Source organism: Antechinus flavipes, chromosome 6 (genome assembly GCF_016432865.1).
Source record: "Antechinus flavipes isolate AdamAnt ecotype Samford, QLD, Australia chromosome 6, AdamAnt_v2, whole genome shotgun sequence".
Lineage (NCBI taxonomy): Eukaryota > Metazoa > Chordata > Mammalia > Dasyuromorphia > Dasyuridae > Antechinus > Antechinus flavipes.
This window is the reverse complement of record NC_067403.1, coordinates 167722251-167749873: the sequence shown is the minus strand read 5'-3', so window position 1 is coordinate 167749873 and position 27623 is coordinate 167722251. Positions and strand designations below refer to the sequence as shown.

The 27623-nt window shown below is 34.6% G+C and overlaps 1 protein-coding gene across 1 annotated transcript in view; it reads left to right on the top strand.

Moving 5' to 3' along the window:
• Positions 1-24281, top strand: part of MTHFD2L (methylenetetrahydrofolate dehydrogenase (NADP+ dependent) 2 like) — a 142775-nt gene extending 118494 nt beyond the window's left edge. Inside the window, exon 8 of the mRNA XM_051965541.1 lies at positions 23561-24281. Coding sequence (XP_051821501.1) covers positions 23561-23673 — 113 coding nt within the window. The 3' untranslated portion in view covers positions 23674-24281. The remainder of the gene's footprint in view (positions 1-23560) is intronic.
• The last annotated feature ends 3342 nt before the right edge of the window (positions 24282-27623 follow it).

Below are 27623 nucleotides of genomic sequence, written 5' to 3'. Positions count from 1 at the left end.
TTTTTATGTAACCTTTATTTGTCCATACATTCTCTCTACTTGATCCAGGGACTCACCCCTTATTACAAAAATAAAAAAAGAATAAAAAAGGAAGAATGGGGAGAAAAGCAGGTCAATAAAATTAACTAATGAATTAACCAAATTCATCATTAAATATAGAATTCAGCACATTTAATTATCAACCTCTCCAAAGAATGGAGGAAAGGAGATTTCTAATACTATATTGAATAGTAATGGTGATAGTGGGCAACCTTGTTTCATCCCTATTCTTATTGGGATTGTATTGCCATTACATATAATATTTGCTGATGGTTATAAATAGATGCTATTGATCATTTTAAGGAAAAGTCCATTTATTCCTATGCTCTCTAGTGTTTTTTAATAAGAATTAGTGTAGGGTTTTTCAAATGCTTTTTCTGCATCTATTGAAATAATCATATGATTTCTTTTAGTTTGGTTATTGATAGTCAATTATGCTAATGATTTTCCTAATATTGAACCAGCTCTGCATTCCTCATATAAATCCTACTTGGTCATGGTGTATTATCCAGGTGATAACTTGCTGTAATCTCTTAGCTAGTATTTTATTTAAGATTATTTCATCAACATTAGGGAAATTGAGTAGGAAATTGTTATATCTCATTCTCAAAAGTAATTAGATTGCATAGTGGATAGAATATTGGATTATGAATCAGGAAGACCTGAGTTTGAATCTACCTCAAATTTTTACTAAGCTGTGAAACCGAGTAACTCATTCAGTCTTTCTCAGCCTCAATTACCTCATCGACAAAATAAGAAAAATAATAGCACATTCCTCATAGGGTTGTTATGAGTATCAAATAACATGATATATAAAAAGTGCTTTGCAAATCTCAAGGTGATATATAAATAATTATTATCATTAATTATACCTTTTCTTTTGGGGCCAAGCCTAGTGATTATAGCTACAGACTTGTTCTTTCCCTTTCCTCCAGTTCTTACTGTTCTTTCTATTAAAAATATGTTTCTTCCTAATTCTATAAGACGTTGCAAAGGAAATGGGACTGGCTTCATTCATATACTACAATTTACCCAACCATTCTCCAATTGATGAGCATCCATTCATTTTCCAGTTTCTGGCCACTACAAACAGGGCTGCCACAAACATTTTGGCACGTACAGGTCCCTTTCCCTTCTTTAGTATCTCTTTGGGATATAAGCCCAGTAGAAACACTGTTGGATCAAAGGGGATACACAGTTTGATAACTTTTTGAGCATAGTTCCAAATCGCTCTCCAGAATGGCTGGATGTATTCACAATTCCACCAACAATGTATTAGATTTCCATTCTTTTTCATCATCAGTTCACAATAAGGACACTGGGATCTTTATTCTCTTTATCTTTTTAATCAACTTCAAAATAATAAAAATGTGCTCTATTCATTATTAATAAATGTCTCATTTTGTTTTAATATCAAACCTAAACATGAGGCCCAGTTCAGAAAAGTAGTCCAGTCCATTTTCATCCTTAAATGCCTTGGGATGACAGCTTAGTTGAATGTCTTTTCTGAGTTCTCTTCAACATTACTTAATATTTTTTTCCAGTTATATATAAAACATTTTAAAATTTTCTTTTCCCCAAATTTTGATTTCTAAATTCTCTCCCTCCTAATCTTCTCTCTCATTTAGAAGACAAGCAACTTGATATAATTTATACATGTGTATTATGCAAAACATGCTTCCAGATAAGTCATTCTGTGAAAGAAAGCACAGACAAAAAAAAAAAACCAAGAAAAATAAAAATAGCAAAACTAGCTGTAAAACTCAACATAACTTTACCAATTCTTTCTGTGGAGATAGGCAGCATCTTTCATCGTAAGTCATATGGGAATTTTCTGCAGTCATTGTATTGTTGAGAATACCGATATTATTCATGGTAGAACATCATGCAATATTGCTTCTATGGTGTACAATGTTCTCCTGGTTCTTCTTATTTCACTTTACATTAGTTCATATAAGTCATATCATGTTTTCCTGAGAGAGTCCTGTTCATCTTTTCTTAAAGCACAATAGTATTCCATCACAACCATATACAACAGCTTGTTCAGCCATTCCCCAATTGATGGACAGCCCCTCAATTTCCAATTTTTGGCCACCACTAAAAGAGCAGTTATATTTGTTTTCACAACTAAATCCTTTTCCTTTTCATTTTTTTCACCTTTTTGGGATACACACATGTAATGGGGTATTGCTTTATCAAAAAGGTATGCATGGTTTTATTGTCTCTTGGGCATAGTTTTATATTGCTCTACAGAATGAATCATTATACAACTTCACCATTAATACATTAATGTTTTAATTTTCCTACATCCCCTTCAATATTTGTCATTTTCCTTTTCTGTCATATTAATCAATCTGACAAGTGTGAGGTAGTAGCTGAGAGTTGTTTTAATTTGCATTTCTCTCATCGATAATGACTTAAAGCATTTTCATATGACTATAGATAGGTTTGATTATTTTGTCTGAAAACTGCCTGTTCATATCCTTGTACCATTTGTCAATTGAGGAATGGCTGCTTTATTTATTTATTTTTTTACAAATTTGACTTCGTTTTCCATATATTTGAGAAATAAAGTCTTTATTAGAAAACTCACTGTGAAAAATTTTTTTTCACAATAATGATTACCGACTGTATATTCTATTCCTCCATTCTATTTTCCTCTTATCTATCCTACTCACTTCTTTTACCCAGTCCATTCTCAAATTTTTTTTTTTTGCTTTTGATTTATACGTCTCCAAAACTGCTCTTCCTTTTATCAGCTCTCCCCTCCTTTCTCTTATTTTCTTCCCTTCCTACTTTCCTGTATGATAGGATAGATTTCTACATCCAAATGAGTGTGTATTTATTTCTTCTTTGAGCCGATTCCTGTGAAAGTAAAGTTCATGGGGTTTCCCTATTTTCTCCTTCACAATAAAATTTCTTTCAGGCTTTTATGTCATTATCCCATTCCACCTTTCCTTTTCCCCTTCTCCCAGTGTATTTTTTTCTCAATCTTAATTTTATTATTTTAGATAATAATACTATCCCATTGCTTTCTATGTATTCTCCTTCTAAATCCTCTAATAATGAGAATGTTTTAAGGAGCTATAAATATCATTTCTCCATGTAGGAATATAAATAGTTTAACCTAATTGAACCCCTTATGATTTCTCTGTCCTTTTTGCTCTTTTTATGCTTCTTTTGTATTTTGTATTTGAAAGTCAAATTTTCTATTCTGCTCTGGTCTTTTCATCAGGAATACTTGAAATTCCTCTATTTTAATGAATATCTATCTTTTCCCCTGAAGGATTACACTCAGTTTTGCTGAGTAAGTGATTATTAGTTATAATCCTAGCTCCTTTGCTCTCCAGAATGTTATATTCCAAGCCTCTGATCCTTTAAGGAAGAAGCTGTTGAATGTTCTCTTATTCTGAATGTGACTCCACCATACTTGAATTGTTTCATTTTAGTTTCTTATAGTATCTCTTTGACCTGGAAGCTCTGAAATTTGGCTGTAACATTCCTGGAAGTTTTCATCTTACGATCTCTTCCAGGAGGTGATTGGTAGATTCTTTCCATTTCTATTTTGTCCTCTGGTTCTAGAATATAAGGACATCTTTCCTTGACAATTTTTTGAAAGATGCTGTCTAGGCTCTTTGATTTTCAGGTAGTCCATTAATTCTTAAATTTTCTTTCCTGGAACTATTTTTCAGGTCTGCTATTTTTTGATGAGATATTTCACGTTTTCTTTTGTTTTTCTAGTGTTTTGATTGTATTTGATTGTTTATTGACATCTCTTTAAGTCATTAGCTTCCTTATTAGCTTTCACTTGCCTAATTAAGGAATTATTTTTTCAGTGAGTTTATGTAATTGCTTTTTCATTTAACCAATTCTGATTTTAAGGAGTTTTTCTTTTCAGTGAATTTTTGTATATCTTTTCCCATTTAACCAATTCTCCTTTTTAAAGCATTCCTCTTTTCATTGAATTTTTGTGCCTTTTTTTTTTTTTTTTACCATTTGACATTTTGTTATTCTGATTTTTAAGATGTTATTTTTTCAGTATTTTTGGTGCCACCTTTACCAAGGTATTGATTCTTTTTTCATAATTTTCCTGCATCACTTTAATTTCTCTTCCAAATTTTCTTTTTACCTCTCTTAGTTGATTTTCCATTTTTTTCAGTTCTTCCATTCCTGAGACTAATTCATATTTTTCTTGGAAACTTGGATTATAGGAGCTTTGACTTTGTTTTCTTCTTCTGAGTGTATGTTTTCATCTTCTTGTCACCATAGTGACTTCCTATGTTCAGAATTTTTTTTCTGTTAGCTAATTTTCCTATTTATTTCTTGATTTTTAATTATATGCTAAAATGGGGCTCTACTTCTCAAATGGAGGTGGCACTGCCCCAAGTATCAGGTTTTTTTTTATGCAGCTTTTTTTAGAGATAATTGTGGGGACCTGTAAGTTTTGAGCTGTTCCAAGCAAGTATAATCTATATTGATATATGTTTACTACTTTTTTGTACTGTGTATTAATTTGTGAGCAAACACAAATACTCTTACAGAATCCACAAAACATGGAGTGAAACAATTTTCCAGCTGAAGGCAACTTAAAAGGTCAACAGAAAAGTTTTTTTGCACTAGGGTGAGAGTGGAACACAGTCCTTAGGAGCCTCTGAATCAGTGGGAATAATGGCAGTTATCATATCTCTTAGCCCACAGACACCAAACTTAAAAAATTTGTAGAAAAATCTGTTGCATTAGGGCGAGAGAGCCTTGGGAAACCAGCAAACCAGAAATAGGACTTAGGGGCCACTAAATCAACAGCCACAGCAGCAGCAGCTCCTCGAGGTCTCAGTCCACAGATGAAAAAAGGGATTGAACAACTAGTCATAACTTATAGCCACAGTGGAGCGGGGAATCCTCCTCACAGTTCCAGGACAGAAAAGAGTGCTTGTGGTCACTCACAGACCAGAGCACAAGCCAGGAAAGTAGATATTTCGTTAGATCATATCATCTTGAGAGTTCCCATAAAACACCTTCGTAACTCTTCTCTTTTCCTCTACAAGGAAAATCTATGAAGCATGCTCCCATTTCCGCCTTTCTTCTGATTTAACTTATGGCAAAATGTCAAGATTGATAAAATTCATCTTCTCCATCAATATTTTCACCAATTAGTCATCTGATACGGAGCTCATATTTAGATTACAAATAGACCACTAAAATTCATCAGTATTCTAACTGGGTGATTTTTAATGTCTTCTACCAACTTTCCCTTGCTTTCCTGTTACTTTCAAAAGTGAAAAGGGGCCATTTTGTACTGAAGGACTTTTAATACTGTTCTTTGTTTCATGACTTCTCAATTCATGTGCAGTAAGTGTTTATCACTTGTTTAGTACAAGGATACATGGAATATAGAAAGAAAATATAAATATTTTTTAAATTTGTATATATAAATTGTAAATATATATATACACACAGACACATATATGGAAAGAGAAAGAGAGAGAGAGAGAGAGAGAGAGAGAGAGAGAGAGAGAGAGAGAGAGAGAGAGAGAGAGAGAAGCACTGTAACTATGGAAAGAGGAACCTGGACTTGGGAATAGGTGCTGATTCATGCTGGGAAAGGGAGAAGACTTCTGGGAAATTGGTATTTAGTTGATATTCAAATTCTTTGATGCTAGGAAAGGGCCTTTGGCTACTGCCACTGGTCTCATTCCAATAAATGACTCAGGTATTTTGAATGTCTTTATTTATTGCATTTTGGAAACTGAAGGGGTTCATTAAATATATGCTGCCATCCTTTCCTCCTTCCCCCAAAAAATGTGACTAGCCTATTAATCATGAGCCTCTTTGTACTTAGATTGATCCTTAGAAAACTCATATGCCAAAACTCAAGCAGGTGGAAATCAGTCTGCCCTCAGGGAAAGACTGGCCAATAAAATGAATTCTGATAATGGAATATTTGCTAACTTACTGTACTGCAGACGAGAAAGCATCTGTGTTTTTCTTAGTAGCAGCCTGAAGTGAAATCTGTTTTCTCAGTTGAATAATAGTAGTTTAAAGTCAGCTCTGATATTTTTCTAAACATATTTGTTGGAACAACATTGAGATAGTTGTATTAGTTACAGTCAAAGGCAGAGTCCCTTCCCCAATTATTTGTATTTGTGGTATTGTCACACTCTTAAGTTGATCTCATTTATATCTACATTTTGCTTTATATATTCCACTGATAGATTTGTTCTTCTTTTTTAAAATCATTAATGTTTGGTAGTATATTTTGAGAATTGTTAGTGCCAACTGTTCCTCATCCTATTCCAAATGAATCTTATGATTACTTTTTCTAGTTTTATGAATTAGATCTTCCTTTCTTCCTTCTTTATTTGGGGGGCAAGGCGGGGCGGGGAGAGGGCATTTGGTGTTAAGTAACTTGTCTTGGCTATACTCCCTGTTGTAAGTGTCTGAGGCCAGTTTTGAACTCGGGTCCTCTTGACTCCATAAATTAGGTCTTTGATAAATCTTTAGATTAATTGGATAGTATTTATCATTTTTGTTATGGTGACACAGGCCAAGTTTTAGCATTAAATATCTCTGCTATTGTTTAGGTCCTTTTTTTTTCTTTCTATAAAAAATTGCTTTATGGTTTTATTTTTAAATTCTGCATGGATTTTGTTAGTTATCAGTTATTTAAAATCATTTGTTGCTTTCTTTGTGAAATTTCCCTTATTATCTTTTTCTGTTAGTAGGAAAAGAGTGATAATTTTGTGAATTTATTTTGTATGTGCTAGTATGCCAAGGCCATTAGTTATTTCATTTCCTCCCTCATTTATCTATTTGGGTTTTATATTTATACTCTATGCAAATGGAGATTTATCCTTGCATTTTGCTGTAGAAAAAAATGTACTTGAAGTCAGATGACATAATTTTAAATTCTATGTCTGTCATTTAATTCCTGTGTGACCTTGAGGCAACTAGGTGACAAAGTAGATAGAAAGGTGGGCAAGGAGTAAAATAAACAAGCAAAAACCAAAGTTAAAATATGTCTTCACATACCAGCTATATGATACTGTGATAGCTTCTTCAGCCTGTAAAATGGTGATAATTATTGCATCTATCTTTTATGGTTGTTGTGAGGATTAAATGAGACAATACTTGTAAAGTGTATAGCATAGTGTTTGACACAGAGTAAGTGCTAAATACATACCGTACTTGTTTCCTTCTTTCCATGTGTAAGTCACTTTTTAAAAAAATGTATTTATTTGTTTAAAACTTAAATTCAAAACTAAGAAAAAATCCCCCCAAATTGTCAGCAGAATATGTGCAGCAGAATATGAGAGGATTCAAAATGTGTAAAAATACTTTTTCATTTCAAGAAAGTATACATAATAATAGAACACATTGTATCCAGAATTGTCCCTCTTTTCTTTGCTTCCTTGAGGGTTTACTTTTGTTCTCTGCTATGTATTTTTTACTTTATTCTTTATTTTCACTTTCTCCCATATTCCACCTCCCCATAGCAGGCTACAATTAAGTACAAATATGTTTATGTATATATACCTACATATATACATATGTATATGTATATATATATATATATATACACACACACACATACATATACACATAGATACCTATGATCATATGCAAATATATACATATACTTCTATGTAAGGTTATACTTGTTTGTTCTCTATTTCTCAAAAGATGGATAAACCATCATCCTTCTCAGGTCCAAGTCTTTCCATTTCCCCCTAAATTTATCAACTCATCATTTCCTGTGCCACAACAATATTTCAACCTTATACTATCTAGTTGTTTTAAAAGTCTAAAACAATGGCTAACATTCTGTAATTTCCCTATTTTTTCTTTTGACTGAATCTATTTTAACTTTAACTTTTCTTGAGATCAATTATTACTACCCATTTTTTCCTAATATATTCTGCTTCTGATCATTATTATTGTGTTTGTGAATATCTCTTGTTTCTTATCCTTGTTGACTCTTCTCTTTACTTTGCTATTACTTAACTTCCCTCCTCACCAAAGATCCCTCCTTTATCCTTTCTTCTCACTCTTTCCTTCCCTCTTTACCTAATTCTCATTAATCTACATACCTTTTTATTTTTACCTTCTGAATCCAATTCTCCCTGTGCAACAAGAGAACTGTTCAGTTCTGCACACATATATTGTATCTAGGATATACTGCAACATATTTAACATATATAGGACTGCTTGCCATCTAGGGGAGGGGGTGGAGGGAGGGAGGGGAAAAATCGGACAGAAGAGAGTGCAAGGGATAATGTTGTAAAAAAAAAATTACCCTGGCATGGGTTCTGTCAATAAAAAGTTATTATAAAATAAAAAAAAAATTTAAATTTTAGAAAAAAGAGAAAAAAAAAGAAAAAAAATCTACATACCTTTCCCCATTCTCCTTGATCTACATAGCTTTTTTACCTCACTTTATTCTATTTCCTACCCCTTTAATTTTTTAAATATAATTTGAAGTTTTATACCCTTCTAGATTGGTCTCTCTTTAATCCATTCCCTATGTGAGTAGGATCTCAGACCTATAAGCCCTCTTTATTTATGTGACATAATTACTGTTTTTATCTTTTCCTACATAGTTTTGTTTTTTAGAATCATAGTGCACTCAGCTTTAGCCTAGTCTTTCTTTTGAACTATCCAACTACTTATGATAGTCTTAGACTTATGATAGTCATGGTTTACATTCCCATGTATAAAACATAAACAGTTTGTCTTTATTGAGCCCTTTAAAACTAGCCTTTGATGTTTACCTAATATTTTTTGTTCTTTCTTCTATGTCAGATTTTCTATTAAGTTCAATGGGGGCAGGATTATAACAAAATTCTGAAAGTTTGGCAGTTCACTGAATATTCTTTTTTTAATTCGGGATTATGGTTAATTTTGTTGGATATGATTTTTTTGGCCACAACTCTAGTTCTTTTGATCTGTGATATGTAGTATTCCAAGATCTGTGATCTATTATTATAGCCACGGATAGGTCTTGTGGGATTCTAATTGTAACTCCAGAATATTTGAATTGTTTTGTTGTTGTTATTGTTATTGCTTGTAAATTTTTCTCTTTGATTTAGGGGTTTCTAAATTTAGTAATAATATTTCTGTAAGTTTTCTTCATAGGATCCCTTTCAGGGAGGATCAGTGGTTTTTTTTTCTATGTCTACTTTCTCCTCTTGTTATAATACTGCAGAACAATTTTCTTTAATTATTTCTTGTATTATTGTATCAAGATTCTTTTTTTGATTGTTGCTTTCAGATAGTCCAATTATTCTTATTTTTTTCTCCTCCTCCTCCTCCTTCTTCTTCTTCTTCTTCTTCTTCTTCTTCTTCTTCTTCTTCTTCTTCTTCTTCTTCTTCTTCTTCTTCTTCTTCTTCTTCTCTTTCTCCTTCTCTTTCTCCTTCTTCTTCTTCTCTTTCTCCTTCTCCTCCTCTTTCTTATTTTCCTCTTCCTCTTTCTCCTCTATCTTCCTCCTCCTCCTTCTACTTACTTCCTTTTCATTCATCTCTCTTATTTGACTTTTACTTCAGAGACCTATTCTGAAGACCCAAGTCTTCCCTATTTCTGTAATAATTTTCTATGATTGGGTTCTTTCTCCTTTGCTAATTTTTAAAAATAAGGGCTAATAAGCTCTTTGTAATCATCCCTAGTGCTGGGGAAGGTGGAATGTTATCTCTGGCCTCAGGTCCTCCTCAGTTCCCCTTCCCCCCAATCTTAAAACAAGAACTCACCCCTTCTGTAAGTGCCTACAGCCAATAGTCTCCCTACCCCACTGCTTTTGCATTCAAGCAGTGTATGCTGTTTCCTTCTCACCCAAGGCCATGTTTCCACAGCACAGTTGGGACTGCCATTCCTTATCAGCAGAGTTTCCCTCAGTCTTTCCTGAGTCACATACTGGGTACCCCACGCTGTCTAGGAAGTGAAAGTTCCAGTGGTTGGGGCAGAGGCTACCTCTCACCCAGCTAACCCCAGGGCTTGCTGCTTGTTGTTTCATGAGAATGAGCCTAACTATGTTTACACTTCACAGGGCCAAACCTCAATTGTGGTGTCTTTCTTCAGATTTTCTGATTGTCCCTGGATTACCATTGTTCTTTCCTAATCCTTATTTATTTTTAACTGCTCTGTGTTCACCCTGAAGCATAGTTTTGTATTGTTTGTGGGGGAAATCTGAAGAGCTTGGAATTTTTTTTTACCTACTCTGCTATCTTCCCAGAATCCTTTTGAGTGAGTCACTTCTTGAACTACTCTCTGTACTTCATTTTTCTCCTCTATAAAGTGAGGGGATTGAGTGATCTCAAAGTTTCCTTACAACTTTTAATTGATGGTTTTATTTATTTACTTTTTAAATACTCATATCTTTATTACTTTGATTTATTTTCCCATATTTAGATTATACTTCTAGCTATGTCAAGTAAAAATGGAGACAGTGGGTATTCTTCCCATAGTCCTGATCCTATGGTTCTCAATTACAAATAATATCCATTGTTGGTTTTAGATAAATAAAATCGATCATATTAAGAAAAGATCTCTTAAATGTGTATGCGCTTAAAAAAAAAAAAACCAAATGAATGTTATATTTTGTCAAATGTAATCTCACTATTAATAAAATCATCTCCTTATAATCACTTCTTATTAGGAATTAGGAATTGAAATTATGATTTCATTCATATAGGGAACTCTCAGATGAGGAAACTCTTATCATTGAAAATTGGCATCTTCACTTCAATTTGTAATCCTAGAGAATTGCCTAGAGCATTAAGATCTTACCTGACTTGCCCCAATTCACCAGAGGCAGTATCTATATCCACATCTTGATATAGTGGCCAGCTCTCTATCCATGATTATACCATACTATTTTTCATAAAATATTTAACTAAAGGTTTGGTTAACAAAAGCATTGGGTCAGTCTCACTTTCTCATTTTCCATAATGAATGTCTGGTCAAAAGGCTATGTCAGACATGAAGAGGATCTAACTCTTGATGTACTCAGTCCTCATTCCTTAAATCAATTTAATTAGTGGATGATTACATTTCCTGTTGGGGGAAAAAACTAGCTTAATTGATGCTTGTTGCTGCCATATCTTATCCCACTAATTGAATGATTTTGCTTAAAAAGGGGAATGGGGAAATAACAATAGTTTAAAGTAATATTTATTGGTGTTTCTTCACTTTTACCTGATGATATTTTTTTGAAATTGATGATAAAGAGCAGTTGTTTACTAGGTGTCATCCTCAATTCCTTATTTTCTCTCAGTCTTACCTCAGTCTCCCATATCCAATATGCTTCCAAGACCTTTTGAATTTACCTTTATAATGTCGCTCTCATATTCCCCCTTTTGTCTTTTGACACTGCAAACTCATACTTGTACTACTCACTCCAATCCATCTTCTAATCAGCTATCAAACTGATCTTTCTGTAGTATAGGTATTATTCTGTCACCCTTTCATTCCCCCATAAATAAATTCTAGTAGTTCTTTATCACCTCCAAGAATAAATATAAAGCCTTGTATTTGGCATTCAAACCCTGTACACTTTTATTTTCTTACTCTTTATACATCTCTATGTACTCTGTGATCTAGAGACATTGATCTTCTTTCTTTTCTCACACAGGGTACTCCATCTCCTATGTCCTATGTCTGAAACTATCTGCCTCCTCATCTTTATTTACTGGCTTCCCTGAAGTTCAAATTAATATCACACTTTCTACAAGAAGCGTCTCCTGATCTCGTTTAATTCTCGTACTTTTCCTTTGTTAGTTATCTCCAATTTTTTTTTCCCTGTATATTACTTATTGCATTTTGTTGGTTTCAGTTGTCTTCCCTTTTAGATTGCTTGTGAATAGAAACTGTTTATGCCTTTCTTTATAATCCAAGTCCTTAGCACAGTATCCAGCAAATAGTAAGTGCTTAATAAATATTTATTGTTTTAACATTATCTTGTACTTTCTTTTTCACTTAAGTTATATGATGAGTTCTGGCATTATCACCACTATGCTAGAGGTCCTAAAGAAAATTCAAAAAGTATTTAGTAATATCAATCTAATTAAATCACATACTTAGGCAAATGTTTACATTTCAGCTGTAAAAATCTCTGATTATTCAAATGATTTTCAACTTGGCTACATTTGGAAAGAAAGTAGATTGCTAAGAAAACCTATAAACACTGGTTGAAGAAAAAGCAGGTGGTGAATCTAAAGAGAAATATGACTTACTTTGGCTCTCCTCCTTGTTACTATCTTTCATTTTTTATCAATATAATTTATTGTGTTTATGATTTTTTGCTAAGGTTTAACTGTATTTATATTTTTAAGTGTAGCCCCAAGCCATGGTCACACAATCGTGCTTCCTAATATTTGTTTCACCCACTCACACCAGCATGTCTACGTATCCATTATATGGCTACACTTCAGATATGTTAAAATATATGTTAATTTCTGAAATATTGTTCATTGTATCTGACACCTAAGAAGAGTGCTACATTGATTAGACTAGCTGTGAAACACTAAGTAGAGGTCATAAATGAAGGGAAGAATTATCATAGATCTAGAAGACTCTTAGAAGTCACATTCTTCATTGTTTTGTTTTTGTTGTTTTTATCCAAAGGAAATATTTATGTTTTAAGAGTATTTCTTTTAAACAAGATAATTTTGGACTTTCCTTTCTAATCCATTTTGCAAGTTTTTCTTACTAAGTTTACTTCATTTAAAATCAGGGTTATGATTTTTGAAAATTGAATTTTTTAAGCTCCAGATTATATCATCCTTCAATTTGTACACCTGCTCATTAAGAAGGCAAGAAATACACAATTCATTACAAATATGAAGTCACACAAAACAAATTTTAACATTAGCTAAAGAAAAAATGAGAAAGAGATAGAGAAAAATAAAGCTTCAATATGTACTCTACCTAAGTCCATCAGTTTTCTCTCTGAGGGGTTTCACTTCATATGTCTTTCCAGGTTTTTCTGAAACCATCTCCTGCATCATTTATTTGTTTTTTACTTTTTATTTATTTTTTCTATCTAATATTTTATTTTCCCCAATTACATGTAAAACAAATTTTAGCATTCATTTAAATTTTTTTTTATCATCTCCCTCCCCTCTCATTAAGAATACATGCAATTCAATTAGGGTTTCATTTCATGACTTATTCAGTTATTCCTCAGTTGGTGAGCAGTCTTTCATTTTCCAGTTCTTTGCCAAAATAAAAAGAGCTATTTAAAAAATATTTTTATACATTTAAATGCTTTTGCTTTTTCTTTGATTTCTTTGATTTGGTTTATGGTTAGGTGTTATGAGTTCAAATGTTGGAGTTCCTGTTCTTCTCAAGGCAAAGCCGGTTTAGAGGCTTGGAGCCCTTCGGATGTCTCCAAATCCAAAGGTTCTGTCCTTCAGCCTCTGCCTCTGCTTTCTTCTGCCTCCAACCAAGACAGAGATGGAAGGTCTCTCTTATCTCCTTCTGGGGAGCTCAGCCACCAACTTGCCGCGGTGAGAGGGCTTCTGGCGTAGCTCCACTGAAATCCGTCAAAGTGTTCTCTGCACCAGAGTCGTTCCTCTCGAGTCCAGCGCGATCAGCCAGCCAAGAGGAAAAAATGTATTCTGCCATAGATCCCTCATCGCTGGCCTTTTATCTGCCTCTTCTGAGAGAATGGGATTATGGGTTTTCTCCCATAGTGCTCTCTGGCCCAATGAGCTTTAAGGGAGGTGTGGACTCCCTTGAAGTTAGAAAGTGTACTTTGTGAAGCTAGCATACTTGTGGACTCCAATGAGTAAAGGTGTGAACACAAGCCTTGTATTGATTAGTTCTACTTAGTACCTTGTTTCAGGTTCTGGCCAAAACATCTTCTTGTAAGATTAGATCAACTCTAATTAGTTAGCAGTTAGTAAGGATTCCAACAGTTAGGGTTCTGATATTTCTGAGTCTGCCCTTTGCTTCTCACATATCTATATTTGCTTCATAATTTCTTGAGATATGATGTCTAGGTATTTTTTTATTCATGTCTTTCAGGTAGTCCAGTGACTCTTAAATTATCCCTTTTTGATCAGTTTTCCATGTCCCTTTTTTTCCTATGAGATATATCACATTTTCTTCCATTTTTCAGTCTTTTGAGTTTATTTTAGACTTGTTTCTTGATACCTCTTGAAGTTCCACTTAGCAAATCCAATTTTATTTTTTTCTGTATTCATTTGCCCAAGCTGTCAATTTTTAGGGGGTGGGGCTAGGAAATTGGGGTTAAATGACTTGCCTAGGGTCACACAGCTAGTTAATGTTAAATATCTGAGGCCAGATTGGAACTCAGATTCTCCTGATTCTAGGGCTGATGCTCTATTCATGTTAATTCTTTCTTCATAATTTTCTTTTATTGTTCTCATTTCTTTTCTCAATGTTTTTTTTTCTTTTTAATATCTTTAAGTTTCTTTTGAGACTTCTGTGTAATCATTTTTTTTTGGAAGTTTTGACTTTTGATATTTTCAGGTCATTATGTTCTTTTGTTTTCTTAAAAATAAGGATTTTTATTTAATCATTCTTTTTGAAAGAACTACAATTCTCACATAATCTCTTTAGATCATATTCTCTTTTTATTTAATTTATTTTTTATTAAAGCTTTTTATTTATAAAACATGTGCATGGGTGATTTTTTTTCAACATTGACCCTTGCAAAACCTTCTGTTCCAAATTATCCCCTCCTTCCTCAGATCCCCTCCCCTAGATGGCAGGTAGTCCAATACATGTTAAATATGTTAAAATATATGTTAAATTCAATACCTATCTATCTATCTATCTATCTATATAATATATATATATGTTATATATTTATGCAGTTATCTTGCTGCACAAGAAAAATCGAGTAAAGAAGGGGAAAAAACCTGAGAAAGAAAACAAAATGCAAGCAAACACCAACAGAAAGAGTGAGAATGCTATATTGTGGTCTATCCTCAGCTCCCATTGTCCTCTTTCTCAAGGTATATAGCTCTCTTCATCACTGAACAAATGGAACTTGGTTGAATCATCTCAATGTTGAAGAGAGCAAAGTCCATCAGAATTGATCTTGTATAGTCTTCTTGTTGCCGTGTACAATGATCTCCTGGTTTCACTTAACATCAGTTCATGTAAGTCTCTCCAGGCTTTTCTGAAATCATCCTGCTGGTCATTTCTTACAGAATGATAATATTCCATAACATTCATGTGCCATAACTTATTCAGCCATTCTCCAACTGATTGGGCATCCACTCAGTTTCCAGTTTCTTGCCACTACAAAGAGGGCTGCCACAAACATTTTTGCACATGTGCGTCCCTTTTCCCTTCTTTAAGGTCTCTTTGGGATATAATCCCAGTACTAACACTGCTGGATCAAAGGGTATGCACAGTTTGATAACTCTTTGGGCATAGTTCCAGATTGCTCTCCAGAATGGTTGTGTCTGTTCACAGTTCCACCAACAATGGCATCAGTGTCCCAGTTTTTCCACATCCCCTCCAACATTCGTCATTATCTTTTCCTGTTATCTTAGCCAATCTGACAGGTGTGTAGTGGTATCTCAGAGTTATCTTAATTTGCATTTCTCTGATCAATAGTGATTTGGAGTATCTTTTCATATGACTACAAATAGTTTAAATTTCTTCATACAAAAATTGTCTGTTCATATCCTTAGGTCATTATGTTCTTTTATGTTTGTGTCTTGAACTTTTCTGTCTTGACAAAAGTTTTTATGGTCATTGTTGTTTTTGTCATTTGCTCACTTTTCTAGCCTATTTATTGACTTTTAATTTATGTTAGATTTGAGATCTGCTCATTTCTGGGGAATGTCTGATCTGAGCTTCTAGTATTTTTCTCCTACTTTCACAGCATAGTCTAGGGTCCTCTAATGTTTTGGTGCTTCCAAAGTACTGTGATCCAGGAAGGGATCTGCTCATTGACCTCCTACAGTATACTGTACACATTTCTGACCTGGTTTGGATCTGTTGATTTATGTATGGTGGAGTTTCTCTAAACTGTTGCTGGAATTAGTCACAATCTGCTGAGAGATTCAGAAAATTCAGAGCAGCTGAACTGAGCTTTGATTCCCTGATCTGGTTTATTCCACTGTAGGCTTATGTGAGTGATTAAAAGTTAGAATTGAGCCTTCATTTCATTTTTTGACTAAGAGTCACATATCTATGGTTCTGGAACTTTTTTTCTTGCTCCTTACACAAGTAGGGTCCCTGTACTATCATAACAGAGATTACTTCTCTTGGCCATGAAATTATGATCTGGAACTGGGCTACAGAGCTATAAATGATATATTTCCTATGCCCAATGCTAAAAACAAGAGTCCCCTGGCGTTTTTTCCTATACGGTTTTCAGTCCCTTATCATCCTTGACCTCTGAGCTTCTATCCAACATTGCTGCTAAATGTTGGTTCCACTTGCTGCCATGGTATGCTCCTGGTCAACCCTCATTACATTATCTGCAGAACTCTGTCCATCTTCTAAACTGTCCTGGGCTGGAAAATGACTCACTGTGACTTTTTCTTTCCTTTTCCCATCAAAGTGTGGTCTGGAGTATTTTCTAGGTTGTTAGGGAAGAGGTGTATTGGGACTAGAAAAAAAGACATTTTTATTCCACCATCTTGACTCCACACCACCATTCCCTGACTCATTTTTCAAAATGGAGAAATTTGCCAAGAGAAAGTAAATGATATGTCCAAAGGCAAACAGATAATGCATGTCAAAGTCAGGATTTGAATTCACGTCCCTCTAAGTTTAGTACTGTTTTCATTCACCAACCTGTCTTCTGATAAGTGAAAAAGAACTCAAAAAAAATGAAAAAAATAGCATTGTGGTTTTGATGTGATATTTTAAATCTCATCATTCCCTCTGTTTCTTTACTTTGTAGTTAGGATTACCTCATGATACTCAAAAGAAATTAACTTGCTTTAGAGGTCATTTTTTCACTCTTCTACTTATCATCATATCATTGATTTAGAGCAAGAAGCTACTTCAGAGATCATCTCTTTCAATCCTCTTATTTTATAAAAATCAGAGAGAGTCAAAATAATTTTCCGAAGATCATACAATGATCAAGTGGAAAACTTGAATTGAACTTAGATTTTTGATTCTAGAGGCAGTGCTTTTCTTCTCAGTGCCCTATCGCTTTCCTCTCTTTCAGTATTCTGTCTAATACCCTTTTCCTCTAAGAAGCCTTCCCTAATTTTGGAAGAACAAAGATATAATCTTAATAATCTTGTTAAAATTTTACTTTTTTATATATAAATCCACTTTTACTTTATAATTAAAATTTAAATTTATAATTAATTTATATATATGTATATATATACATATATATAAATTAATTATAAATTTTAATTTTAATTTAATTATAAATTTATATATATATAAATTTATAATTAAAATCATTTCATGGTACATTTTATCTGATAGGCAAGATTTTACTATATGAATAAACCAAAACCTACAACATTTTAAATACCATTCATAGTTGAAAAAAATGCCCCAAAGAGTAGAGCTGAAATTTTTAGAGGCAGGCTTTTAGATAGACTGGATGTTTGAGGGACCATATAAATTTTTATTGAGTCATTTCAGTCATGTCCAACTCTGTATGACCCATTTGAGATTTTCCTTGCAAAGGTCCTGAAGTGGTTTGCCTTTTTCTTATCCAATAATATGAACACATCTTTTACGTAAGGTGCTTGACATCTGGGATTATTTCTTTTTTGTCTTTGTTTTCCTAGCACTTAGCAAAATTCACTAAGGAGAAAATTAATAATTCCTTAGTGAATGGAATTATTTAAATAGAATGGTTAAAATGCCAAAATTGTTATTATTCATAGATTTTGGTCCTTAATCAAGCAAAAAAAACATACAACCAATCATGGTTGGTTAGTCCCAGTCCTTAAAAATATATTGGATTATGGATATCATGTTTGGATAAAAATACTTTCAGAAAACGTTCCTCTGAGGTTTAAAAAGTTCCTTTCGCTATCTCTTTATTTTCAAGTAATCCTCCACTAAAGTCCTGCTCTGATAACTCATTTTGTCATGAAAGTATTGTAATGCCAGAGAAACTGAGGCAGGAGAGAGATTAGAGAGTTTTTAATATTTTATTAATGGGAGAGTAAGATTGACTGGACAGGACTCTCGTCTCAAATTATCCAGTCAGACAGCGATAAAGATATACTGGGACCAAGGAATTCATGTTGGTCCCAGGTCTGGAGGAGACTATCATCTCAAAGAATCCAGCGTTCAGCATCTACTGCCAGCCGCCATTCTCCAGCAATGAATGGAGAATCTTTAACCTTTATATACCTTTTGTGAGACAAAGAAGAGGGAAAGAGTAGGAAAGAGCAGGAAAGCCCAGATGGAAAAGGCTATGAATCAAAAAGGAACCCAGAGACAGGATGTCTGAATACCCAGAGATAAAGATGTTAGTGAACTATCTTGGAATATTTTAGAAGGATGTTGTAAATTCTCAAGGACAGAAGATAATCAGGAAGTCTACTTTCTTGTTTATCTTGCTTGGGCTAACAATTTATAACCTTAGACTAATTGGTCCTCAGCCTTCATGGACCAGAGGGAGATTTACAGCTTAGGGGAGTAATTAGGAAGACTGAGACAAGGGAAACTTGTACAAGGAAACTGAGTCAGGACAGTTAAAGAGAACTGTGGCATAACAGTATCCCTGGATTCTTAGAAGCTAATGTCAGAAAAGGTTCAAAGTCCCATAGGTCCTATCTTGAAGGAAAAGCTCTGGATAAAGGGATGGCAATGTCCCACAAAGAGCTTTATGGGATCAAGAAGTACAAATATCTTCAGATGTGTGATGTGTGAAAAGTATCATTTTTATTTTTCTGATTATCACAGATAAAGTCTTACTGTTGATTTCTCTGTTTCATAATTGGAACATGTTCCCTTCTAAAAGATGCAGCGATTTAACAATCTAAACTATTTTTTTCTGCCTTTTAACTACTTCTTGAACTGTTAACAGTGATGCTCATTAGTTTGCAGACTTGATGATGGTAGACCAGCAAATGGAAAGATATTATTATTGATGCTTCTCCCCACCCCTGTCCCAGCATTCTTTAATGAAGTCTTGAATCTAAAGTTCAAACAAAAGAATCTAAAGTTCTTGGCAGTCAATTGTGACTGATAGGGATGGTTAGTCTCTCTTCAGGGGACATTTGTAATGCTGGAAAAACATTTTCTGGGACAAATGACTTGGAAAAACTACCCCTATGGGCTGTGGCATTTTTCTCTTGGAAAGTTCAGACTTTGGGCTGTCCCAGTTGTCTCTAATCTTGGGTCAACTGTCTTTCTTCCTTCTTTCTATCCCCTAATAAAAGGGATTAATTACAATGATATAGTTTTGATTGCTTTTCCTCACAATTATATGTTTTTATCTTTTTAAGGCTGGAAACCCAATGGTATTTTTTTTGTTAACAAATTAATATCAGAAAATACATTTTATGATTATGGAAGGAGGTGTTTGGGATTTTATTAGACAATGTTTGTTATGGGAGGAAATATTCAATTAAAAAAAAACAGTAGGAAATGAGGAGGTAATCAAGTTTATATTAAGTACCTTCTATATGCAAGGCAGCTAGGTGGTACAATGAATATAGTGCTAAGCCTAGAATCAGAAAGGCTCATTTTCATGAATTCAAATCTGTTCTTAAATACTTACTGGCTGTATGATCCTGGGCAAGTCACTAAACCCTGTTTGCCTTACTTTCCAAAGCTGAAGCTAGAAAAAGAAATAGAACAAACTATCAATCAACTCCCTAAGAAAAAATCCCCAGGACCAGATGGATTTACATGTGAATTCTACCAAACATTTAAAGAACAATTAACTCCAATGTTATATAAACTATTTAAAAAAATAGGGATTGAAGGAGTCCTACCAAACTCCTTTTATGACACAGACATGGTACTGATACCTAAACCAGGTAGGCTGAAAACAGAGAAAGAAAATTACAGACCAATCTCCCTAATGAATATTGATGCTAAAATCTTAAATAAAATATTAGCAAAAAGATTACAGAAAATCGTCACCAGGATAATACACTATGACCAAGTAGGATTTATACCAGGAATGCAGGGCTGGTTCAATATTAGGAAAACTATTAGCATAATTGACTATATCAATAACCAAACAAACAAAAACCATATGATCATCTCAATAGATGCAGAAAAAGCATTTGATAAAATCCAACATCCATTCCTAATAAAAACACTTGAGAGCATAGGAATAAATGGACTTTTCCTTAAAATAGTCAGGAGCATATATTTAAAACCATCAGTAAGCATCATATGCAATGGGGAAAAACTGGAACCTTTCCCAGTAAGATCTGGAGTGAAGCAAGGTTGCCCACTATCACCATTATTATTTAATATCGTATTAGAAACACTAGCCTCGGCAATAAGAGTCGAGAAAGATATTAAAGGAATTAGAGTAGGCAATGAGGAAACCAAACTATCACTCTTTGCAGATGATATGATGGTATACCTAGAGAACCCCAGAGATTCTACTAAAAAGCTATTGGAAATAATTCATAATTTTAGCAAAGTAGCTGGCTACAAAATAAATCCCCATAAATCCTCAGCATTTTTATACATCACCAACAAAACCCAACAGCAAGAAATACAAAGAGAAATTCCATTCAGAATAACTGTTGATACCATAAAATATTTGGGAATCTATCTACCAAAGGAAAGTCAGGAATTATATGAGCAAAATTATAAAAAAGTCTCCACACAAATAAAGTCAGACTTAAATAATTGGAAAAATATTAAGTGCTCTTGGATCGGCCGAGCGAACATAATAAAGATGACAATACTCCCTAAACTAATCTATTTATTTAGTGCTATACCAATCAGACTTCCAAGAAAATATTTTATTGATCTAGAAAAAATAACAACAAAATTCATATGGAACAATAAAAAGTCGAGAATCTCAAGGGAATTAATGAAAAAAAAATCAAATGAAGGTGGCCTAGCTGTACCTGATCTAAAATTATATTATAAAGCAGCGGTCACCAAAACCATTTGGTATTGGCTAAGAAATAGATTAGTGGATCAGTGGAAAAGGCTAGGTTCACAAGACAGAATAGTCAACTATAGCAATCTAGTGTTTGACAAACCCAAAGCCCCTAACTTCTGGGAAAAGAATTCATTATTTGATAAAAACTGTTGGGATAATTGGAAATTAGTATGGCAGAAATTAGGCATGGACCCACACTTAACACCATATACCAAGATAAGATCAAAATGGGTCTATGACCTAGGCATAAAGAACGAGATTATAAATAAATTAGAGGAACATAGAATAGTTTATCTCTCAGACTTGTGGAGGAGAAAGAAATTTGTGACCAAAGATGAACTAGAGACCATTACTGATCACAAAATAGAAAATTTTGATTACATCAAATTAAAAAGCCTTTGTACAAATAAAACTAATGCAAACAAGATTAGAAGGGAAGCAACAAACTGGGAAAACATTTTCACAGTTAAAGGTTCTGATAAAGGCCTCATTTCCAAAATATATAGAGAACTGACTCAAATTTATAAGAAATCAAGCCATTCTCCAATTGATAAATGGTCAAAGGATATGAACAGACAATTTTCAGAGGATGAAATTGAAACTATTACCACTCATATGAAAGAGTGTTCCAAATCATTATTGATCAGAGAAATGCAAATTAAGACAACTCTGAGATACCACTACACACCTGTCAGATTGGCTAAGATGACAGGAAAAAATAATGATGAATGTTGGAGGGGATGCGGGAAAACTGGGACACTAATGCATTGTTGGTGGAGTTGTGAACGAATCCAACCATTCTGGAGAGCAATCTGGAATTATGCCCAAAAAATTATCAAATTGTGCATACCCTTTGATCCAGCAGTGTTTCTATTGGGCTTATATCCCAAAGAAATACTAAAGAAGGGAAAGGGACCTGTATGTGCCAAAATGTTTGTAGCAGCCCTGTTTGTAGTGGCTAGAAACTGGAAAATGAATGGATGCCCATCAATTGGAGAATGGCTGGGTAAATTGTGGTATATGAAAGTTATGGAATATTATTGTTCTGTAAGAAATGACCAGCAGGATGAATACAGAGAGGACTGGCGAGACTTACATGAACTGATGCTAAGTGAAATGAGCAGAACCAGGAGATCATTATACACTTCGACAACGATATTGTATGAGGACATATTTTGATGGAAGTGGATTTCTTTGACAAAGAGACCTGAGTTTCAATTGATAAATGACGGACAAAAGCAGCTACACCCAAAGAAAGAACACTGGGAAACGAATGTGAACTATCTGCATTTTTGTTTTTCTTCCCGGGTTACTTATACCTTCTGAATCCAATTCTCCCTATGCAACAAGAGAACTGTTCGGTTCTGCAAACATATATTGTATCTAGGATATACTGCAACATATCCAACATATAAAGGACTGCTTGCCATCTAGGGGAGGGGGTGGAGGGAGGGAGGGAAAAAAATCGGAACAGAAATGAGTGTCAATATAAAGTAATTATTAAATAAAAATTTTAAAAAAACAGTAAGAAATGAGGAGGCAATCAAGTTTATATTAAGTACCTTCTATATGCAAGGCAGCTAGGTGGTACAATGAATATAGTGTTAAGCCTAGAATCAGAAAGGCTCATTTTCATGAATTCAAATCTGTTCTTAAATACTTACTGGCTGTATGATCCTGGGCAAGTCACTAAACCCTGTTTGCCTTACTTTCCAAAGCTGAAGCTAGAGAAGGAAATAGAAAACCAGTAACTTTGTCAAGAAAATCCCAGGGTCAGAAAGAGTCAACTACAACTAGAAAACAAGAAAACAACAACTATATATAAATTTCTAGAGATATAAAGACATAAAATAGTAATTTCTGCTATCAAGAACATTGGATTTTATCAGGAAAAACAACATATGTTTATAAAAATACATACAAAAGAAAAACAATAGAGGTAATGGCAATTGTGGGAAAGCTTCATGCTGAAGGTGGTATTTGAGCTGAGCCCTGAAAAAAAATTGGGAACTTAAGAAGTGGAGGTGAGAAGGAATACATTCCAAACATTGGGGACTGGGTTTTATCTCCAGATAAAGAAAAACCTATTTTTATTGTATTATGAACAAGTGTTTATTCTAAATGAATGCAGAGGACAAAGGGAAACTTTGAGCTTATATTGAATTGTCTCTCTTTGTCTCTGCCTCTCTCTCACTATGTCTCTCTCATCTCTCCTTTTTTCTCTCTTCTCTCTATTTCTTTTTTCTTTCCCTTCTATCTCCGCTTTCTGACTCTTATCTCTCTTTTCTTTTCTCTCTTTTTTCCTCTCTCTTTTCTCTCTTCTCTCCCCGCTCTACACACAGAGAAACTTCATGCACAAGAAGTATCTGTAAAACATATTGAAGTTCCTTTCTTTGGTGAATTTTTTATGTTAACATGCAACATGAACAAAATAATGTCACAATAACCTATGTCCTGTCTTTTGTTTCTTTCATCAGAAGTCAAGAAGAAAGCTAAATTTATCACTCCAGTGCCAGGTGGTGTGGGGCCTATGACTGTGGCAATGCTTCTGAGGAATACGCTTCTGGCAGCCAAGAAGATCATTTACTAGACAACTCCTGGTACACGGCACCAAAATAAGACTGATGTTATGTGGCTTATTTATTAAAACCTCTATATTTTGCTACAAAGCTATTTATTTCTACATCATATTTATTTTTCATTTTTGGAATGGTTCTGAATTGGGCAACTCACAAAACCTTGTGCATTCTCTGCTAATGGATTATTCTTTTTAATTTTAGTTTAATAAAAAACAAGCAGTGACTGCTCTTTCCTTGTGAATAACACTGGTTCACTAAAAAGATTAAGCTCCAGGATGCTGAAATAATAAAGGATTTACAGTCAGGTGACAGGTTTCTGAGAATATTCACAGCCATGTCCTTAAAGAAATCTTGGATGATTTCGTCATGTACATGGGAGACACCTAGTCAGAGGACAGCATTTAAGGGAGAGTTTTGCTCTACTAAATCAGATGCTTTCTTTTATAACCAACAGTCTGCACAATAGGATCTTGTTTTCTTTCTCTTGTGTAACTATTGAGATGTGGTCTCCTATGGAATATCATTTATGAAAGCCTGACTGTTCCCTTCTCATGCCTTCATCAGAGATGCTGTCAAAATGTGTGTAGCTAATTAAAGATTTTGTAGAAATGGAAAAAAAGGAATATGAGTCAATTATTATTGGTATTGTCTTGATCGCTAATTTTTTTTTTGGGGGGAAGGGAACAATGATGGCTGTCCCACCAAGCATTCAGTATCATTTTGCATTTCAGATATTGTGAGAATTGATCCCTCTACACCTTCAAAATTGTGGCTGCAGTAGCTCGGGCTTTCTCTGTTATACCCTCCCTCTTCAGGCTTCCCTTCCATTTATCCAAAGAGGAATATGTTGCTTCAGTGGGTAGATGGTTCCTGCTTACTGGAAGTCTTTAAATGAAAGAATGATGATGTTTGTAACATCAACCATGATTTTAGAGGTCATCAAGTTCAAATTGCTTCTCTAGATGAGGAAGCCAAAGTGTCAAAAGGAAGAGGGAATAAGAGGGGGGACAGCATTTATTAAATACAATGTGCCAGACACTGTGCAAAGTACCTTAAAATATGACCTCATTTGATCCTCACAACAACTTTGGGAGACAGATGCAATTATTAACCTCATCTTATAGTTAGCAAACCTAAGGCAGACAGAGTTAAGTTATTTGCCCAAGGTCACATGGCGAAGACGTTTCTAAGGCTGAATTTGAACCCAGGTTTTCTTAACTCCAAATTATGTGTTCTTGCTGCCACTCCCTGCAACATATGAGGAAGGAAATTTGGTTTGATATTAGTTGTACCCTTCCTGAGGTGTCTTTCAAATATGAAATTTTATGATTTTGGAGGGAGGTTAATTAATAATTTTTAGGTTATTCTGCTTGTATTTAAACCTGTTTCCCCAATCAATATTGCTGATTGCTGCTCTTTTAGGGGCATTTTATCTAGTTTTTGACAATAACCCCAAAAGGACTTAGATCGAGTCCATTGTGAATTTTGTCCTGGCTGGAGAGGTCTAGAAGCTAGAAGAGTGTAGCTCTATGTAAGGAATTTTTATTCTTCTCTACATTGGTGAGACTAATTCTCAGATCTCTATTAATTGATTTGATCTGAGCTTTAAAGGATGGACAGGATGGATAATCTCAGAGAAAGAGCAGGAGAGCATTCCAGGGGGTGTGTGGGGAGGTGGAGGCAAGAATGAACTTGACATGTTTGTAGGACAGTGAGAAAACCAGCTTGACTGACTGGATTGGAGGATGTATGGGCATTATTGGGAAATAAGATTGGATGGGTAGGGTGGGGTTGGATTACAGAGGGCCTTGGATGCCAGACAGTTTCAACTTTAATCCATTGACAGCCCAAGGAATCATTCACTATATGTCTGGAGCAGAATAATGACATGATTAAAATGGTGTTCCAGAAAAAAAAAAAAAAAACTAGAAGGAAGCATTTTATAACATAGATTAGAACAAATGAAAGTAGAGGCAAAGAACCCAGCTAAGAGACTGCCAAAATCTAGTTTTGAGGTAAAAACCTGGAATATGGTTAGTGCTCCTATAAATAGAATGAATAAAGCACAAAAGAAAACCTCATTATCATCTTATGGCACCTCCTATGTGCCAAACGCCACTAATGGCTTTACATTTGATCCGCTTAATAACCCTGGGAGATAAATATTGTTATTATCCCCATTTTATTAATAATGAAACTGAGACAAACTGGCCAGGTTTGCCCAAGATCACACAACTAATAGGTGTCTTAGCCCTTAAATTTGGGAATGTGTTGTTTGAGGGAATGACAAAATTCAGTTCTATATATAGGGTCTGGAGTACTGGGAAGTGGAGGAGCAGCTGTATGGTCCCATGAATAGAGTATCAGGTCTGGAATCAGAAAGACTTTTCTTCCTGAGTTCAAATCTGGACTTGGCCATTTACTAGCTGTGTGACCCTGAACAAGTCACTATCCTGTTTGCCTCATCTATAAAATGAGCTGGAGAGAGAAATGGGAAACCACGCCATTATCTTTGCCAAGAAAACCCCAAATGGGATCATGAACAGTTGGACATGACTGAAACAGCTGAACGACAATTTGGAGGTACAGAAATGTAGGTCTAAGATTATTAAGAAGATCTCTTCCTCTGCCTGTGAATGTTTTATTTCCACAGGGTTATTGTTTCCATGTATGAGAATGGATTTTGCTGAAGGTGTTAGTATCTTGAATAATTCTTATTTGAAGAAGAAAGAAAGTAAAGAATAAGGGAATATAATTAAGGGTGATTAGAAGAAGAAAGAAGAGAATAAGTATAATAGGATAGCACAGAAACCAAGGGAAGAATCACAGAAACCAAAGAATTTCCAGATCTAAGGAATGATTAACCAGAGCTTTAACAAAGGTTGAATGATTGGGATTTTGCTCCAGGGTACCAATGTTTAGAAGAATATATTTCTTTCTTAGAGAGTTTTCTGGTCTATCAATCCTGCACCTCGTGGTCTCCATTTTATGATCCTCACATCCATAGTATAAACATTTCTGTTATAAACATCTCTGTCCCTTCAGTCAACCTTAAATTGTCATCCACAAGGAGCCCACCACAATTATATCACTTTTCCAAGGTCTGGTGATCACTAGGATAGTATCCCAAAAGCAAGGGCAGTTAGGTGACAAAATGGATGGAGCCTAGAGTCAGAAAGACATGAATTAATAATTCAGATTCAGACATTTACTAATTTGTCACTCTAGACAAGTCACTTAAACATTGTCTATCTCAGTTTCCTCAACATCAAAATGGGGATAACAACAATATTTACCTTTCAGAGTTGTTATGAGAATCAAATGAGATATTTGTAAAATTTTGCATAGTACCTGGCCCCATAGGAGACACATATAAATGCTTCTTTTCCTCACACTCCCATTCAAAGGAGTTCACAGCCTACCACATTTTACAGGTGTTGCCTATTTTTTTAAAAGAGTTTAATCATCCAGGGGTCATTTATTTCAGACCAAACACTAAATTCCATGGGCACGAGGCTATGTTTCCCCTTCACTTACTTTAGCTGGCCAACACATATTGGGCAAGACAGAGACCAGCCCAAAAGCCTCTTGTTATGAGCCCATGTGATCCAGGTAAGCACCCCAAGGCCTTCCTCAGCTGGTCTTCCTTGGTCAATCCATCATAACTCCTCCTCTGGTGACATCCTCAAGCAACTCCCTTGTGGTGCCTTCCTCTCTGCCTTCTATAGCTCTCCTTCATTTTCAAGTATTTGCTGCAAACGGACTGGTTAGTTACATATTTATGATCTACATAGTGAAAGACTGAATATAGATAGAAAGAGATAGTATTGACTTTTGGGAGAATAATTTCCCCAGAGTGGTGGGAGGGGGAAAGAGAATCATTTTGCAGAGGGTAAATGAAGGAACGGAAACATTTGGTGTTCAAAGAGTCTGGTAAAAAATTAGTGAGAAGAAAATTCAC